At 39.1% G+C, this 1680-nt stretch overlaps 1 protein-coding gene across 1 annotated transcript in view; it reads right to left on the bottom strand.

The window, feature by feature from the left end:
* Positions 1 to 1680, bottom strand: part of LOC107578478 (transformation/transcription domain-associated protein-like) — a gene marked incomplete at its 5' end in the record, with an annotated part of 6009 nt that overhangs the window by 2988 nt on the left and 1341 nt on the right. The window contains 2 exons of the mRNA XM_016264431.1: positions 7 to 186; positions 569 to 697. Coding sequence (XP_016119917.1) covers positions 7 to 186; positions 569 to 697 — 309 coding nt within the window. The remainder of the gene's footprint in view (positions 1 to 6; positions 187 to 568; positions 698 to 1680) is intronic.

Raw genomic sequence — 1680 nt, 5'->3', positions numbered from 1 at the left:
ATCCACGCAGGTTTTGGGGAGCAGGCAAGGCCAAGCGAAGGTCATGAGACGCCTCAGCTTGCTGTTTCTGCTCTTGTTGTTGTCATGGATGTGATGAGGAGCATGCTCTACCAGCAGGGTTGAGAACTGAAGCAAGTAGATCCTCAATGAGTCGGCCAGATCTGCCTGCTTCTCAGGATCAAGAACCTACAATAACGGGAAAAACGTGTTACAAGACACTAAACGATGCATTCTTTTTAAGGCTGTGAGGCATATGGCAGACTTAAAAGTCTGTTTAAACTTGAACAGCTTCCTTTCCTGCTGGAGGTGTTGAAAACAATCCCGGGGAATAAACGGGCTGTTTGGTTTGCTCTTTGCTATGATTACCAGCAGGGGAGAGAATCAATTTAAGCGTGAAATAAATGAAGGCTATTAACCTTCATTGCTTGGAAAACAAACACTATGACCTTTATTGTAGCCTTGACATTTCTGCTGGTGAAATAACAGCCAGAGGTCATCCTGGATAAACTGGTGACTTGATAAAAGACAGAGTGAAAGCACTGCTTATGGTGCTGTTGGAGAGGGTTACCTTGGTGATGAAGACACTAGTGATGCTCTCAGGGTTGTCACCCTCTGGATTGGGTGGCCCCAACAGTTGCTCGCCTTCTCCTTTCTCAAAGCTGTATAGGAAGGCTGGGTTCAGGATGTGCTGCAACACCTGGAAAGTGGACACAAATAACATGCAAGTTACATTTATGTATTTACATTGAGGATATCAAAGAAATGGGAAGGTGTCTGTTTATCAAATGAGCAGCATTACAATTGTTTGAGAAAAATAATTTTGTTGCCTGTTATTCATTCCACAGGTCTTTAACTCCAAACTGACACCATGGCATAGATATATGATGTTGTTACAGCCTATATAAATAAACTGTATAAATATAAATGACAAAAATTTAATTGTTTATTATCACCATCACTAATAATTATAATAATAGAAAGACATCTCAGAATAGCTGCCCCTATGATGGGTAACCTGCTTCATGTATAACAAGAACTAAGGGCCACTGGAGTCTTCATGTGAGTGTATATTTAATCATATGCCAACAATTCTACTTAATGCTTTGTGTTAACTTTAATGAAAAAGATTCATGGTGAGTGAATCTTTATAGTTTTTAAGCATGTTGCAATTTACTGAATTGATTGAATTTGCTTAAATGATCAAAACCATGGCTGCTTTGGCAGCGCTGGCATAGATAAAGCCATTAAAAAGTGTGATGATGACAGAAGAGAGAGAAAAGCACAACGTAGCACCTCAGATTTTGTTAATTTGTAAGTTAACTGTTATTAATCACCCTGAAGATCATTATATTACTGTCACTGACCAGTTGAGGCCATGTTTTTAGATGCTCAAAACCCCTAATTCCATCAAGCCCTGACTTCCCATATGTTAACTCATGTGTTACATAATTATCATCTTTGAACACTAATGGCTTTGTTTCTGCTCTACATTATTAATTTGAAAGAAATATCAGAGATTAATAAGCATGTCAACCATGTACCACTTGGTAATTTAAGCTATGAGATAATACTAGCTTTGTACAAGACAATAGTTTGTCTAGTCAGACACAATGGTTGGGTTGTTTGCTAGCTGACGTGTGCATCAGCATGTGGATTTATTCAAACATGGAGGCCGTGGGG

The sequence above is a fragment of the Sinocyclocheilus grahami genome, unplaced genomic scaffold (assembly GCF_001515645.1).
Source record: "Sinocyclocheilus grahami isolate Dianchi unplaced genomic scaffold, SAMN03320097.WGS_v1.1 scaffold10437.1, whole genome shotgun sequence".
NCBI lineage: Eukaryota > Metazoa > Chordata > Actinopteri > Cypriniformes > Cyprinidae > Sinocyclocheilus > Sinocyclocheilus grahami.
The sequence above is the reverse complement of the archived record's forward strand: the minus strand, read 5'-3'. Positions and strand labels throughout refer to the sequence as shown.